The following is a 14601-nucleotide window of genomic DNA, read 5'->3' on the forward strand; positions in this document are numbered from 1 at the left end:
AGCTGTCAGCTGCCAGCACTCACGGCGGCTTGAGGAGTGAGCGCCTTCATCTGAGGGAGGTGTGGGTGTCACAGCAGAGCAGCCACTACTCATTTCTTAAAAGAGCAGAATTTTCAGAATGTCTCACTAAGTCAAGTCTGACTTTATGCTGTATTCAAGAGACATGCTTGATGCAGTGCTTCCAGAAGGCTGACAGCAAAGGATAGGCCACGGGATTCCAGCAGGTACAGACGAGACGGGGAGCACCACCTCCTCAGTGCTGAGCAGGGTGGAAGGCGGGCTCCCCAGAGGGCCTCTGCTCCCCCTCCTCCCAGGCAGGTAGAGCCACCTTGCTGCCTCTGGTCAGGGGCGGAAGCCCTGGCTCTCTCTAGGCCTCCTCAGGCACCACCCCAGAGCAGACTCACAGGGGCGCCTCATACCTGCTTGGGGGGCTGGAGGTTCAGGCAGGCTCCCCATTTGGTCTCTACCTGACACAGGGGGTGCAGGGGAGGCCTGGTTACTGCTAGGAGGTGGTGCAGGCCCCAGTGCCCCAGTTGGCCTTCTCTGACACCACCCTAGGGAGGGGAGGGGAGGAGAGAGGGAAGGGATGCTGGGGCCAGGCAGAAATCCGGGCTCCCCATTTCATCTTTGCTGGCTAGGATGGGGGAGGGGCTCCAATTTTACCCATGGTATTTGGAGCAGGGCATGTATTGACTAAAAGTTTTCTGTCTTGCCTGACTGGCCCCTTGCTGGTCCATTGGCTCTTCTTGAGGCTTTTTGTCTGTACCCACTGGTGTTTCCAGGTTGCAGGCTTCACCCTGTTCAGTGCATTCTGACCCATGGGGCATGGGATGCTGAATGGCGGGCACCGCTTTCACACTGTCTCGTTTCTAAGGATCCCCTGACTGCTTGCCGGCTCCCATCCACTGGACTACATACACCTGGAGAACCCGACCTGGAAGTTCACTGGACTCTTTATTTGTTTACTCTTCAAATTTCATTATTGTCAAAGATTTTCATGCTAGGGATTTGTTATGAGCCATAAAATGCTTGATTTTGGAAACTGTTAGCCTCCTACTTGACATGATATAGATAGGTACAGTTAATGGGCTGATAAACTTCTGAAAGTAGAAATTCTAGCAGCTCATAGTTCCTTGGAAAAACTCCCTTATTCATTTGAAGCACTTCTATGAAATAGGTGCCAGATGCTAAAATCATTGCTTCATGTGACTGAAGATGAAGATACTTGCTGATGAATAATTAACTTTTGAGTTACAGATGCCGTCTTCAACAGATTGACAGTAGTTACATTTCATCAACTTGTACTGTGTGTAAGGAGGGAGCTTCATAAACATAAATTTCAGTTTCATATATTTACCAAGACAGCTATCCATGAAGGGTGTTTGTAATGAGACATCCCCTTTCGAGGTGATCCCTATCTCTATTTACTGACAAAGATGGGAACAATTTTCTGGGAATTGAAGACTCCCATTTTAAATACTACTACTGAATATTTCTTGACAAAAAAAAAACCCCTTGACTATATCCAAGTCTGTTTTTTTAAAGACAACTTTGAGGGCTGAGCCTAGAGCAAGCCTCTTCCTGTTAAGACGAAAAGAGAGACTAGATAAAGGGGGTGCTGCCCTCCTTTTCTGGGCAAGGGATCTGCTAATCTCTCTCTGTGCTTTCAGGGTTCCTGTGCACTTTCTAGGTCTTCTGTAACACTTTGAGGATCCGGGAAACAGACTGAGCTTCTGGGAGCTCAGAACGCCGTCACGAGGGGTTTTTGTGATTGTTTCAGACTCTGATTTGAAAGCTGTAACCCAAGCCCAACATAGTTGGGGGCCAATTTGTTCCCTTTGAAGCAGACAAAGATTGTTTTGAGCAAATGATGATGGGTTCATGAGTAAATGACTTGTTTAATTCAACTGACCAGTTATTATAGTTAGAAAGAAAAAAAAGAACAGTGGCTTCCTGACAGATACTCAGTTTATTTTTTATAAGACTCTTGGCAAGATCTGCAGGTAAATTCTCACACCGCAGAAACAAAAGGACCCAGCTAACAGCATCTGAATATCAAAGAGTCAATTGAAAAAAATGTTTAAGGTGGCAATGCGGTATAGAGAGGTAACTGTTCGTCATGGCATTCTGTACTGTTTAAGACAAGATCAAGTTCTTGACAGTGAAGAATTAGAAAATGCAACATTCCTACCTTGCCAAGGGAGTGACTGCCTCAGAAGTTTGGAGATCAGAGAAGATTATTTATCAATCTTTAGCTGTTTCTTTTACCTGTCTCTATGTGGACATTCTCTGTTTTGTCAAACTTACTATTTTACTGAAGAGAAACAGATTTCATTTCTAATTTCTAACAGATTCGTGTGAAAACTGGATAAATCACACGAGGGTCTTGCTCTGCCCAGTTCCTCTGTGGATTTCCAGTGGTCCCACCATTTGGAAATGCTCCACCTGCTCCCCTGCGGCCTCCCTGGGGCCTGCACCCCTCTTGCTCCGCCCCGCACAGCCCTGGGAGCAGCGGGAAGAACGATCCCCCGCTTTGCACACGGTGACCTTACACTGCAGGTAGACAACATCGTAGCTGGTGAGAAAGCTGAAGGCGTTGAATTTGAACTGGGCCACGTTCTTCTGGTGGGAATGGAGGTTGACATAGGTATTGTCTTTGATGCACCTGATGGGAAGAAAAACCCCAAACCCAAAGGATTAACTTAAATAAAGCATGGCGTGAATTCACTGGACTCAGATAATCCAGACCTCTGAATTCCAAATGGAGTTCTTCCCACTACCTGGTTTCTTTATTTTATAAAGGAACTCTTTAACACTACCATGAGTCTAAACACCACTATTCCTAGCCAGATATAGAAGGGAACTGTAAGATAGACATAATAAAAACAAAATCGGGAATTAATTTCTGGCTGGAGCTTCAGAAGGCCTCCTCTATTTTGTCAGAAGGGGAGATTAAAGATGGTGGCTGTGTTACCTGAAGGTGAACTCAGATTATTTTAAGATGTGTTTTGTTAACCCTAGTGCGACCACTGGAAAAGTTAAGGAAGGAAGTATAAATGGTACTTTGAGACAGGAGATAATATAGAATAATCTAAAATGCTCAATTAAAACCAGCATATAAAAGGCTCTATTAAAACCAGAGAAGGCAGTAAAAAGACAGTGGGGAGAGAAATGAAGAACAAATGTAACAAATAGAAAACACCTGCCAAGAAGATAGATTTTAATCTAACTATATCAGTAATCACTTTAAATGTGGATGGTCTAAATATATTAAAGACAAACTGTCAGAGTAGATAAAATAACAAGCAAACCAAGACCCAACTACATACTGTCTCTAAGAAACCCACTTAAAACATAAACACATAGATAAATTAAAAGTAAAGGGCTGGACAAAGATTTACCATTGCCGATACTAGTCAAAAGAAAGCTGGAGTGGCTATATTAATTTCAGACAAAACAGACTTCAGAGCCAGGATCATTTCAGGGATGAAGAGAGGTATTGCCTAATAATAAAGGGATCAATCCTCCAAAAAGGCATAACAGTCCTTAATGTATATGCGCCTAACAACAGAGTGTAAATATCTACAAAACAGAAACTGATAGAATTGCAAAGAGAAATCTATAAACCCACTATGACGCTTCCTGTGGCTTTAGGATGCTGTGGGGCTCAGCACTCTACAGCTGCCATCAGGAAGTGATGGGTTTTTGTGGATCACCCTGGTTGCCAGTTGTCCGTCCACAAGTATTTTGCCCCTGTCAGGGGACAAGGGAACTTTATAGTGAACAACTGGCTAGAATTGTAACTTGGAAAATCCTTTGTTTAAAAAAACAAGCCAGAATAAATTTCACCACAATAAAAGCCTAGCCTGTGGTAACCCACCAGCCCATCAGTGTAGGCCAAACGCCTTGAGGAATGGGAAATGTCATAAAGTAGTAAAACCTAAAAAGAAGGGAGGTATGTGTATGAGAGGGTGGGATGGGACAGCGGAGTCTGGGACAGCAAGGGCTCTGCTCAGGACTCCTCGGGGATTCAAGGGTCGTTGTCAACCTCCTATTTGTCCCCTACTGGGATCACAAGGAAGGAAGGTGGGGGCCCCTACTCTGCCCCTGGGGCGCGATGAGGACTCTTTTGCACCATGTTGTTTGAGGACTACTGATTGCCACAGGTCCCCCAAAGGAATGCTACCCGAATGTAAAAGCCCATCCCAGAGACCCTTCCATTTCCCTTACCCTTGCTGGATCAAATCATACTTGACAGTTGTGAAATCACGGGGATCTGGAGAAGCCACACAGGTATCTACAATTAGCCTCAGGTTGGGCTCAGTGCTGTGGAGCGTGGCCTGGAGGAAGACCTCTTTCCTCTGACTGGCATAGGGTGGCCCCCTGTGTCCCACATGCTGGGCCACGGGTGACTCGAGGAACGATATGGATACATCATAGCTGGTACCCTCCCGTGGGACATCAGCCCCGGGAACAATTTCAACTGCTGATGAGCCGTCCACCCTGCAGGTAAACTTCAGCTGAGGCACCTTGTGCCGCACGATGACTCGGCCAGGGTGGCCCTGAATGCGGCCGCTGATGGAGTTGGAGTAGCTGCGGGAGCTGATGCTTTCCTGGGAGGAGGGAGGAGGGGAGAGCTGGGGGCCCGCGCTCCTCTCCCTGACAAGCACCTTCCTTCACGGGCAGAGGCTCTCCCTGCTCAGCTCCAGCTTGCTGATGAGCTGGAGGGCAGGAAGCCTCAGGCCTGACCTCAGGGGGCCGTTATGTCCCTCTCCTTGGAGTCTGGGGTGCATGCAGGGGGCCCGCAGTGTGCTGTGAGGGCCAAGTTGTGGTGGTGGGCAGTGGGGTGGCAGGTCCATGCTAGCTGCCTGGGGCTTCCTCTCTGCCAAATTCCTCCCCTCATTCTACTCTCTCAGTCCTGGGGTTCTCATGCAAGCAGAGACCACCCCCACTGGAGCATTTATCCTTTCTCCCGCCTCTTCCTGCCTTCTGTGCCCAGCCCAGCTGTGGCCCCTGTGGGTCTGGCCTGCTGACCTGCAGCCTTGCCTGGCTCCTTCAACTGCAGCGTGACTTGAAGGAGGTGGGGAGCGCTGATGGCTGGTGAGCTGGATGCCACCACCTCTGGCTGCCTCCTCTCCCAGCCCTGTGCATCATGCAGAGACCCGGCCTGCCCAGGGACATTTGTCCAAGGAAGCCTCGGCTTATGTGACTCAGACACTGTGATGTTCTGTCTTGGAACCCTGAGACCAGCTTTCTAGCTGGTTGGCCTTTTTAGATATTTTTCTTTCCTACTCATGCTGCCCCCTCCCCAGCCCCCATTATGAACTTTTAATACAACATGTATACCGTGTATGTCCTTTTCCATAAAGAAGAACCTTTTTTGCCCCTAAGGGCCGATATCTTCCCCTGGAGGGTGGCAGTGCCCTTGTTGAGAATAGAGAAGGGCAGCTCAACTCCATGACACGTGGCCCTGCCCCCTCCAAGCTGACCCTGGGCCTCCCAGGTCTCTTCCTTAAGCCCTCCAAGCCTGCTGCCGCCTCGGGGCCTCTGCCCTAGCTGCCCTCCCTTTTCTGGAGTGTAAGCACCACAGAGCAGGACTCCGTCTGTCTGGTTGGCTGCTGTGTCTTCAGCACTTACAAGGTTTCTCAGTTGCTGACTCTTAAACCAGACACAAGCCCTTTCTGTGGCAGTGCTTTCCCTGTGGGTGGCTTGGGACTGGCGCTCACTGCAGGTGGCTCCTGATGTGCTGTGTCCTCTGTCCCCGGTGCCATGATCAGCACGTGAGGCCGGCTGGGCCGCTGGGCCAGCCAGGGCCACTGTCAGCTGCCGGGCCCTCCCTGGGGCTCTCCTCCCAGACACAGAGGGGCTGGAAGCATGGCTTCTGGGGTGCACACCCCTCTGAGGTCAAAACTAGAGTTTCCAGAGCCAAAAGGAGAAGAATGACCATGGTCGGCACAACCGAAGTATGGTGTTAATGTGGTCACATGGTATCACGCAGACCATTTGAATGAACTCAGACTCCAACAATGTCAAGTGTTTTCTGCGTGTGTTTAAACAGATGTGAAAGAATAGAGGAGAAGGAGGGGGATCATGCTTTGGAACAGGTTATATGGTTAAATGTACTGAGAAAAGTGATTTTGTGGTTACGCACTTCTCTCATCTCTTTGGTAAACTTGTTTCCCTAACTTCAGTGAGGTTATTTTGTGAAACAGGTGGTTAAAGAACATGAAATAAACGTATGAATCTAAGTATACATAAATGTCCTAGATATCTGGTTTCTAAATGGGGAAATAGAGCTCAGCTACCTGGTTGGAAACACTGCAGTCAGACAGAGAAACAGATCATCTGTATTCCCCCATGTAGCCTGCATATGATAGGGGTGCACTAAGGCTGAATTTTGGCTTTGGAGCTAAGAGAAGAGTGTCCATCCATCCACCCGTCCACCCATCCTTTCATCCATCCATCCACCAACCCATCCACCCATCCACCCATCCACCCATCCACCCACCCATCCACCCATTTTTTCATCCACCCATCCTTTCATCCATCCATCCACCCACCTGTCCTTCCACCCATCCATGCACCCATCCATCACTCTATCAGTACTCAGCCCTTGTCACCATGTATCCCAAATTCTCAAAAGGAAGGAAAATTTCGCACAGATCAGTGAGCTGCTCCAGGTCTCACCAACTTCAGAAACGAAGTCATGGCTTGTGCCTTTCCTCTGATCAGGTTTTTAACAGGTTGTTGGATTTTCCAAAGCCCTCTCCTTGGCCTCCATCCACAGCAGGGTACCACCACCTTGCCAGCTTCTCACCTGTCTGACGGTTCCACAGCGGCCATAGGGAATGCTGAAGATCAGGTATCGCCCCCTAACTTGGGGGCGACACAGCTCATCATTTAAGTGGATGTCCCAGGAGGAGTAGCCCAGCCTCCGGAGATAGCCTCGGTCAATGGTGACTTGGAAGAGGTGAGGCAAGCAGGAGAGCTGGGCTGGGGAGGAAGGGGAAGGGAGAGAATGAGGACCCGGTACCCTGGATGGGCCTGTTGGGCTGTGGGTGTGTGCTCACTCTAGTAAAGTATTGTGGACAGTGCATAGTTCTCATCATCCCCACCCTTGACTTTCACTAATTTTATTTATAGCTCCCCTTTTCCAAAAGTCACACCCTATCCCTGGGGAATCCTTCCCACAGCGCACATGCCCTGGGCTGTGAGTCAAAGCTTCATCTAAGGATTGAAATGAGCTCTTGTTTCCCGTGTTGGAGCATCTGAGCCTGAGCACCTGTCTGTCCGGAGCTTTGGGTGAGAAGTAGGATGGAGGAAGAGACTAGAAGCAAAGAGGGAGGAGTGTGGGTGTAAAGGGGCTTCCTCCCCAGCCTCCTAAAGCCCAGGGGATGCCTGGAAGTACAGGAAATCTCAGTGCAGACACAGAAGCTGGTCCCCCTCCCAGCCAGTTCATGTTCACTCTGGACAACCGCTCTCCCAGCTCTTCCCTGTCCACCACGTAAAGAGAAGAGGACGTTACCATTGCCCTTGGGTACCACAGAGTCAGCCGGACCTGGTGAGGGCAGAAGAGGAAAAGCAAAGGTCAGCTGCGCAGAAGCACCAGAAGAGGGCGCTGTCGCCAGCAGGAGGCAGCGCTCGAGCAGGATTACAGCTGGAGCACAATGGTGGGAAAACACTCCTGGGCAGGGGGAAGGAAAGGAGGTCCTGGGCCCTCCTGCTGGAGCTGGAGGGAGAGATTCTGACATATGCGAAGTCCTGCTGAGAACACAGGTGTCATCAACGCCCGGATTTGTTGGGGCAAGAGAACAGTAAACACAGGTCTTTGCAGGTGATAAACACTGTCACACGTATGAACTCTGACAGGCAGCCCTTCCTGCAATTTGTAGTCTGACTGCTAGCAATAAGTTCTATGGCCTTAAGCGTTTTATGACACTGTCAGTTCTTCTTTGATTTCGTCATCTTTTAGCTATATTTCAGAACAAATATTGCACTGAATTGGAAATAGACAAAACTGGTTAATAAAATATCTACAATGGTTCTATAACAAATATGTCCCTGTTATCCTAGAATCCGGCACCTTGGCCGACCTGAGCTTTGCTGCGGTGTGAATTTGGACCTTGTGGACACGGGACTCCTGGAGGAAAATAAGGGGTCGGAGCCTCGGGGACACCCCAGGGCACCTGCGCACAGCACGCCCGCGTCCTCGCGGTGTCGGCAGTTGTGGCGACCCCAGCCAGCATGGGCGCAGCTCCCCAGCGCGTCCTCGGTGCCAGCGCAGCGCACGTCGTCCAGCAGGATGGGCCCTGAGCCTGGGCCGAAGGGGCAGCGCCCCGGGGCGCTGAGCGCGCGACCGCAGCCCAGGAGGCGGCACACGACGCGTGCGTTGCGGATGTTCCAGTGGTCGTCGCACACGGTGCCCCACACGCCCTGGTGCAGGACCTCCACGCGGCCCTCGCAGCGGCTGCGCCCACCTGCCAGGCGCAGGCCCGGGGCTGCAGGGACAAGACAGCAGGTCAGGGGCACACAACGTCAGCTTCCTCCTGGATGCCTCTCAGGGTGTCCCTTTTCATTTGCAATAGACAAGGTGACACTGGAATGAGGTCTCCGTTGGGTTGTATTGTTTTCTCTCCCTCCCTCTCACCCTCTGCTCTTTCCCTCTCTGTCACACTCACTCACTCCTAAAAAAAACAAAACCTTAATTAACTGAAGTCCTCAGGGAATGGCCATATGGCCAGTCTAATTTTCCAGATACCTAAGAACTGAATCTTTAAACAAAAATACTACAAACCCAAAGAAAACAAAATGAAATATTACCCCCCCCCCCAAATTTTTGAAATAAAATGAGGCACTGCCTGGACTCATCAACCAAAATCCATCCAGTGAAATTTCTTTTACTCTTGATGAATAAAAACCAACATTTTTACCGCAAAAAGTATATTCTCTAACCTAGCTATTCTACTTCTAGGTATTTGCTCAAGATAAATGAAAACAGATGTCCACAGAGAGATTTATACATGGCAGAATTCTCCATAATGGACACATACTGGAAAAACCTCAGTGTCCATTCACAGGAGAATGGATAAGTAAGTGGGGGTACAATGGAGTATTACTAAGCAATGAAAAGGAACAGGTACTGATATATGGAACTATATGGGTGAATCTCAAAGCAATTTCTTAAGCAAAAGGAGTCAGACATGAAAGAGCACACATTATTGATTCTATTTATATGAGAGTCTTGAAAAACAAATCTAATCTACAGTAACAGAAAGAATATCAGTGATTGCTAGGGAAAGTGGGAGAGATTTATTACAAAGTAATAGGAGGGAACTTTCTGGAAATGCTCTATATCTTGATTGTTGTGGTGGATACACAGTTGCACACATTAGACAAAACTTACAGGTGTGTGAATTTATGGTATATAATTAGACTTCAGAAAAGTTGACTTGAAAAGTAAAATAAATAAAAAAGATAAAACCAATATTATGTTGGTGGTGCCACACCCACACGTGTGTGTGAAATGATTTGTCTTCATATCAACTGGTCTTTAGTAACTGTATTTTTCAGTCCTTTGCTCTGCTTGGTACATAGAAGATGCTTAGTGAATGTTCATAAATCCCACTGGCTTCTGTTTCTCTGGGACTGCAACATACTGGTCTCTCCTTGCCTAATTTGTTGCTGTGATTTTGGAAGTCAGAAAACCATGTTTGCTCAAGCTACAAATAAAGGCAAATCTCTTCTGAGTGAGGTCCTGAAAGATGAATTTTGGGCTTCTGGCCCGCAAAGGAATACTGTGTCTGTACGTGTTCACCTACATGCCCATAAAAGTTTTTTGTGGACTGAAGGAACAAAACAGCAGCAGACTCACAGACTCCAAGAAGGGACTAGTGGTTACCAAAGGGGAGGGGTGTGGGAGGGTGGGTGGGGAGGGAGGGAGAAGGGGATTGTGGAGTATGATAATTGGTGCACATGGTGTGTGTGGGGTCATGGGGAAGACAGTGTAGCTCAGAGAAAACAGGGACTCTGTGGCATCTTAATACACTAATGGGCAGTGACTGAAATGGGGTATGGGGGGGACTCGATAATATGGGTGAATGTAGTAAGCACATTGTTTTTCCAGTGAAACCTTCGTAAGAGTGTATAACAGTGATACCTTAATAAAAAGAAAAAAACAGCTTTTTGTAAAGAGTAGGAAATTTGAATGAAAGAGAAATATTCTAATAGTATTAATAAAGATAAGATCATTTTAGTGCTTAGAGAGAAACAAAAATTACCAGGTAGAGGGACCATTTCTTCACCAAATGAAATTATAACTGTAAAAAAGAAAAACTAAGCTTAAAAAAATATGCATACCTTCAAAGTCACATATTTATACTCAAGGTTGATAAAAACCAAACGTTTTCTCTAATTTTAAACACTAATACTTTAACTTTCTACTTTGGTTTGGGTGCAAAAACACTGCCCATTAAGTCTTATTTTCTCAGCATCAAAATTTAACAAGTGGTATTGTGTCATGTTTACTCTCCAAAAATAATATAATTTATGAAATGGTTAGAAAAGAAACCTTATAAATAGACTGAAGTTTTGAAAGGAAGAATGCACAAACATTAGATTTTGTAGGAAAGATTTTTACAGGGGCTGAACATGTAAATGAGGAAAAGCAAGTGAGATTCCTCAGAGATATTTCTAGGCAAGCGAAAGGTCATACCTGAGGGGGATAATTCCGTATGAAAACACATGGAGCGAAACAAGGTACAAAAAGCAACAACAGACCTCGCGGCACAGTAGGGAGGTAGAAGTTACTGTAAAGGTAAAGGTTAATTTGGCAACAGACATATGATCATTACCAGGTGACGGTGTCACTTTTGTTGAAATCAGATCTGTGGGTGCAAAAAAAAAAGTAATAATTTTTTTCTAGTGAAGAGAATCCATGGAAACCTGACTTCATTGAAATTTTATTCTGTAGGCTACAAATTTTTGAAACAAGACTGTTCCAGAAGCTGGGTATAACCAAATCCACACTGTTTATTTATCTTATGCATCTTCATACGCAGGGCAGGAAGGATGTATGAGAAGTCGGCATTTTGCAAGGTAGATTAACAATTCCCATTTTGAGCATCTGCAATATGTTATATAATTCACATCTCTAATCCTTACAATAGCTGTGGCGCGAAAGCATTATCACAATTTTAGAGGTGACGTGGAAACCCAGAGTGCTTGCAAAACATGCCCAGGTTGTCCACAACGCACAGCCAGGAGGCCCCAAAGCATACACTCTTTCTGTGCTGCCCTGCGTTTAGGGAGCATAAAACACGAGAGTCACATGCACTCTGGGCTTGATGGGGTGCATCAAGGAGAGGGGAAGGAAGGTAATGGTTTAATGGGCGTGCCATCTGCCCTTACACTCCCAGAGGCAGTAAGGGATGCTGGCGGTCATAAAGGAAGGAAAGTGTGTGAGTGCCACCTGTGTGAAAACCACCTGTGTGAAAAGCAGTCCCATGACCACCAGCCAGGTTCACAAAGAGAAGCTTTGCGCCACGGGATGTGCAGAGCCTGCAAGGACTATGAGTGAAGGAGCCTTCTGCCAGGAGTGAGTCATGGTGGGAATAGGGAAAGGAGGCAGTGGGGAGGTGAGGACGGGAGGAGACAGGGAGGGAGGAGACAGTATCTAACCGAAGTGAAGAGAACTTTCACCGACTTTTACCCCATATGTCTTCAAAGTAATCAGGACTTGACCAGAAAATAAATAAAATAGAAGGCAGCAGATCTTGTTACTGAAGAGATCAAATCAGGTGGATTTGAAGGAATTACCCAGATGGGTTTATCAGCAAAGCCTGAGGGCAGAAAGGGCCTGGATGGGGGCTGGAGACCCAGCTTTGACTTGCTTGAGCTCTGTGACTGCTATGGGCTGATCTGAGTCCCTTCAAAATTTGTATGTTGAGGTCCCCACCCTCAAGGGGATGGGGCCTCTAAGGAAGTAATTAAGGTTATTTGAGGTCCTAAAGGTAGGGACCTGATTCAACAGGATTAGTGTTCTCACAAGAAGAGACACTAGCTTTTATTCAACATAGTAATGGAGGTCCTAGCCAAGGCAATTAGACAAAACAAAGAAATAAAAAGCATCCAGATTGGTAAGGAAGAAGTCAAACTGTCACTATCTGCAGATAACATGATATTGTACATAAAAAACCCTAAAGAATCCACTCCAAAACTACTAGAACTAATATCTGAATTCAGCAAAGTTTCAGGATACAAAATTAATACACAGAAATCTGTTGCATTCCTATGCAATAACAATGAACTAACAGAAAGAGAAATCAGGAAAACAATTCTATTCACAATTGCATCACAAAGAATAAAATACCTAGGAATAAACCTAACCAAGGAAGTGAAAGACCTATACCCTGAAAACTATAAGACAACTCTTAAGAGAAATTAAAGAAGACGTAACAAATGGAAATTCATCCCATGCTCTTGGGTAGGAAGAATTAATATTGCCAAAATGGCCACCCTGCCTAAAGCAATCTACAGATTCAATGCAATCCCTATCAAAATACCAACAGCATTCTTCAACAAACTGGAACAAACAGTTCTAAAATTCATATGGAACCACAAAAGACCCCGAATAGACAAAGCAATCCTGAGAAGGAAGAATAAAGCAGGGGGGATCTCGCTTCCCAACTTCAAGCTCTACTACAAAGCCACAGTAATCAAGACGATTTGGTACTGGCACAAGAACAGACCCACAGACCAGTGGAACAGAATAGAGAGTCCAGATATTAACCCAAACATATATGGTCAATTAATATATGATAAAGGAGCCATGGATATACAATGGGGAAATGACAGGCTCTTCAACAGCTGGTGTTGGCAAAACTGCACAGCTACATGTAAGAGAATGAAACTGGATCATTGTTTAGCCCCACACACAAAAGTAAACTCGAAATGGATCAAAGACCTGAATTTAAGTCATGAAAGCATAAAACTCTTAGAAAAAAACATAGGCAAAAATCTCCTGGACATAAACATGAGCAACTTCTTCATGAACATATCTCCCTGGGCAAGGGAAACAAAAGCAAAAATAAACAAGTGGGACTATATCAAGCTGAAAATCTTCTTTACAGCAAAGGACACCATCAATAGAACAAAAAGGCATCCTACAGTATGGGAGAACATATTCATAAATGACAGATCTGATAAAGGATTGACATCCAAAATATATAAAGAGCTCACACACCTCAACAAACAAAAAGCAAATAATCCAATTAAAAAACAGGCAGAGGATCTGAACAGACACTTCTCCAAAGAAGAAATTCAGATGGCCAACAGGCACATGTAAAGATGCTCCACATTACTAATCATCAGAGAAATGCAAATTAAAACCACAATGAGATATCACCTCACACCAGTTAGGATGGCCACCATCCAAAAGACAAACAACAACAAATGCTGGCAAGGATGTGGAGAAAGGGGAACCCTCCTACACTGCTGGTGGGAATGTAAATTAGTTCAACCATTGTGGAAAGCAATGTGGAGGTTCCTCAAAAAACTAAAAATAGAAATACCATCTGACCCAGGAATTCCACTCCAAGGAATTTACCCTAAGAACCCAAGAGTCCAGTTTGAAAAAGATGTATGTACCCCTATGTTTATCGCAGCACTATTTACAATAGCCAAGAAATGGAAGCAACCTAAGAGTCCATCAGTAGATGAACAGATAAAGAAGATGTGGTACATATACACAATGGAATATTATTCATCCATAAGAAGAAAACAAATCCTACCATTTGCAACAACATGGATGGAGCTAGAGGGTATTATGCTCAGTGAAATAAGCCAGGCAGAGAAAGACAAGTACCAAATGATTTCACTCATCTGTGGAGTATAAGAACAAAGAAAAAACTGAAGGAACAAAACAGCAGCAGAATCACAGAACCCAAGAATGGACTAACAGTTACCAAAGGAAAGGGGACTGGGGAGGATGGGTGGGAAGGGAGGGAGAAGGGGGAAAAAGAGGCATTACGATTAGCACACATAATATAGGGGGCGGGCATGGGGAAGGCAGTACAGCACAGAGAAGACAAGTAGTGATTCTATAGCATCTTACTACGCTGATGGAGAGTAACTGTAATGGGGTATGTGGTGGGGACTTGATGATGGGGGGAGTCTATTAACCATAATGTTACTCATGTAATTGTGCATTATTGATATCAAAAAAAAAAAAAAAAGAATCACCAGAGCAATCTCTCTCTCTCTGCTAGTACACACAGGGAAGGCCCCGGGAGCACACAGTGAGAAAGCGGCCATCTGCAGCCCAAGGGAAGAGCCCTCACCAGACACCAGCCCTGCTGGCACCTGGATCCTGTACTTCTAGCCTCCAGAACTGTGCAAGAATTGATTTCTGTTGTTTAAGCCATGCAGTCTGTGCTACTTAGTTATTGCAGCTCTAGCTAATTGACGTTAGGCAAGTCTCCTCCTTCTCTTGGCCTCATTTTCCTCCAACAGGAGGACAGTTGTTCAGTCTTACTCCTTAGTGTGTCCCATGACCCACAGCATGGTCATGACCTGGGGGCCTGCGAGAGATGCAGAATCCAGGCT

At 46.1% G+C, this 14601-nt stretch overlaps 1 protein-coding gene across 29 annotated transcripts in view; it reads right to left on the bottom strand.

Moving 5' to 3' along the window:
* Positions 1-1772: 1772 nt before the first annotated feature.
* Positions 1773-14601, bottom strand: part of LOC108390578 (scavenger receptor cysteine-rich domain-containing protein DMBT1) — a 95101-nt gene continuing 82272 nt past the window's right edge. For 15 of the 29 annotated variants that reach the window (XM_073240204.1, XM_073240206.1, XM_073240205.1 and 12 more), the window contains 7 exons: positions 10851-10883; positions 10278-10316; positions 8187-8498; positions 7526-7558; positions 6818-6993; positions 4231-4613; positions 1774-2665 (listed from right to left, as the gene is read on the bottom strand). In XM_073240204.1, the coding sequence (XP_073096305.1) occupies positions 2374-2665; positions 4231-4613; positions 6818-6993; positions 7526-7558; positions 8187-8498; positions 10278-10316; positions 10851-10883 (1268 nt within the window). In that variant the 3' untranslated portion in view covers positions 1774-2373. Of the gene's footprint in view, positions 2666-4230; positions 4614-6817; positions 6994-7525; positions 7559-8186; positions 8499-10277; positions 10317-10850; positions 10884-14601 lie in introns of all 29 variants that reach the window. The other 14 variants (XM_073240181.1, XM_073240199.1, XM_073240188.1 and 11 more) reach the window with 2 other exon arrangements.

The sequence above is a fragment of the Manis javanica genome, chromosome 7, assembly GCF_040802235.1.
Source record: "Manis javanica isolate MJ-LG chromosome 7, MJ_LKY, whole genome shotgun sequence".
NCBI classification, from domain to species: Eukaryota; Metazoa; Chordata; class Mammalia; order Pholidota; family Manidae; genus Manis; species Manis javanica.